Here is a 2,196-nt window from a genome sequence, read left to right on the forward strand (position 1 = left end):
GATCTTTTAATGAATATTTTTGTTGAAAGAAAAACATGTTTAATACAACAGTCCACTCTGAAGAAAATTACAGAGTCCCATCCAATGTGACAAAGATAGAAAGGAAAGTTGTTAAAATACAACTTCTATCATTGCTCAGGATGAGGTAAAGCCCTTTGCCCTAGAGGATGAAGACATTGTAATAATTCACATATGCCAATGGGAGTGATAAAATATTAGTTCAGTGATAAATAATGTACACTGTATAGATGACTGACAAAAGACTCATTTATCCTGTAGATAAAACAAAATATTCATCCACAATAGACTGATAAAAGAATGAAAAAAAGAGTTTTATTTATGTAAGACACACACAGAGCTATAAAAATATCCACTGAACAAAAGATACTACCCAAAAGGCCAACAGGACACTTTAATTTGTAGAAAATACAAAAACGGAAAAAAAAAAACAAAAATGATTGTTTAGAAGTACATACTAGGTTTGAAGTGACATGAAGTAAAAAGGAAAGAGGAAGCAATTGTCATAAGTGAAAATGAGCAATGTGACAACAGGTTGGGATAGTCTAGGTGGGATAGTCTAAGATGGTGTTTATGGTTTATTAAACTATACACATTTACATTAATTATATTATATTATATTATATTATATTATATTATATTATATTATATTATACACAGTGTCACTCACTGCACAAAAAGAAATTTTCTGTGTCTTTGTGCTCATGTTCTCTGATAGTGTGTGTTCTACAGACCAAAACTACAACCAGCATGAGGATTTAAGATTAAACAAAACAGTGACATCTGGTATGTAAATGTTTGCAATCCTGGAAAAGTGACTTGAAAACATTTCCTGGATGTAATTTCTCTTTGAACTGGCATTTGATAATTTCTGGTGCTTTCACAGGGCACAAACAGATGAAAGCCTTTAGCAGCCCCAGCAACTCCAGCATCATCACTGGCTTCATCCTCCTGGGCTTCCCCTGCCCCAAGGAGGGGCAAATCCTCCTCTTTGTGCTCTTCTTCATTATCTACATCCTTACCCTCATGGGCAATGCTTCCATCATATGTGCTGTGTGCTATGATAAGAAACTTCACAGCCCCATGTACCTCCTGCTGGCCAACTTCTCCTTCCTAGAAATCTGGTATGTCACCTCCACAGTCCCCAACATGTTGGCCAACTTCCTCTCTGACACGAAGGTCATCTCTTTCTCTGGATGCTTCCTGCAGTTCTATTTCTTCTTCTCCTTGGGTTCTACAGAATGCTTTTTCCTGGCAGTCATGGCATTTGATCGATACCTTGCCATCTGCAGACCTCTACATTATCCTTCTCTCATGACTGGGCGCCTCTGCAACATCCTTGTGATCAGTTGCTGGGTGCTTGGTTTCCTCTGGTTCCCTGTTCCCATCATCATCATCTCCCAAATGTCCTTCTGTGGATCCAGAATTATAGACCACTTCCTGTGTGACCCAGGCCCTCTGTTGGCCCTCACCTGTGTGAGAAATTCTTTAATTGAGATGACTAGCTCTACTTTAAGTTCCCTGCTTTTATTTGTTCCATTTTTTTTTATCATGGGGTCTTATGCTCTAGTAATGAGGGCTGTGCTCAGGGTCCCTTCAGCAGCTGGACGAAGAAAGGCCTTCTCCACCTGTGGGTCACACTTGACTGTGGTTTCTCTTTTCTATGGCTCAGTGATGGTCATGTATGTGAGCCCAACATCTGAACATGCAGCTGGAGTGCAAAAACTTGTGACTCTGTTTTATTCTGTGGTTACTCCCCTCCTTAATCCTGTGATATACAGTCTGAGGAACAGAGATATGAAACATGCAATGAAAAAGTTACTGAAAATGTAAAACTTGCACTCTTGTTTTAAAAATGAATCTCATTTTGCCTTACTTATTAAAAGAAAAGTAACCAGACATGATGGTATCAATCTGTAATTCAAGAACCCCAGAGGCTAACACAGGATGGTCATCAGTTTTAGGCCAGTCAAAAGTCTGAAACATGAGCTTGTCTTAAAAATACAACAAACAAGAAGAAAAATGAAAAGCAGCTAACTGATTCTACTTGGGACTTTGTTCTTTTTTATTATTTCCTAGAATATATAAGAGTATGAGGGACACGAGATATTAATGATAGAATTGTCAGCTTTTAGAAGCTTGATGTGTTGGGAAAATAAAAATGTATCTAAAAACAAA

The 2,196-nt window shown here is 37.8% G+C and overlaps 1 protein-coding gene across 1 annotated transcript; it reads left to right on the top strand.

The window, feature by feature from the left end:
* The first annotated feature begins 915 nt into the window (after positions 1 to 915).
* Positions 916 to 1,851, top strand: Olfr738 (olfactory receptor 738). The gene has a single exon (NM_146420.2). It carries the CDS (start codon positions 916 to 918, stop codon positions 1,849 to 1,851), a length of 936 nt encoding a protein of 311 aa, NP_666532.2.
* The last annotated feature ends 345 nt before the right edge of the window (positions 1,852 to 2,196 follow it).

The sequence above is a fragment of the Mus musculus genome, chromosome 14 (genome assembly GCF_000001635.26).
Source record: "Mus musculus strain C57BL/6J chromosome 14, GRCm38.p6 C57BL/6J".
Lineage (NCBI taxonomy): Eukaryota > Metazoa > Chordata > Mammalia > Rodentia > Muridae > Mus > Mus musculus.

Coding starts and splice junctions, on each gene's coding strand:
- Olfr738 (NM_146420.2), top strand. CDS start 916: ATGAAAGCCTTTAGCAGCCCCAGCAACTCCAGCATCATCACTGGCTTC.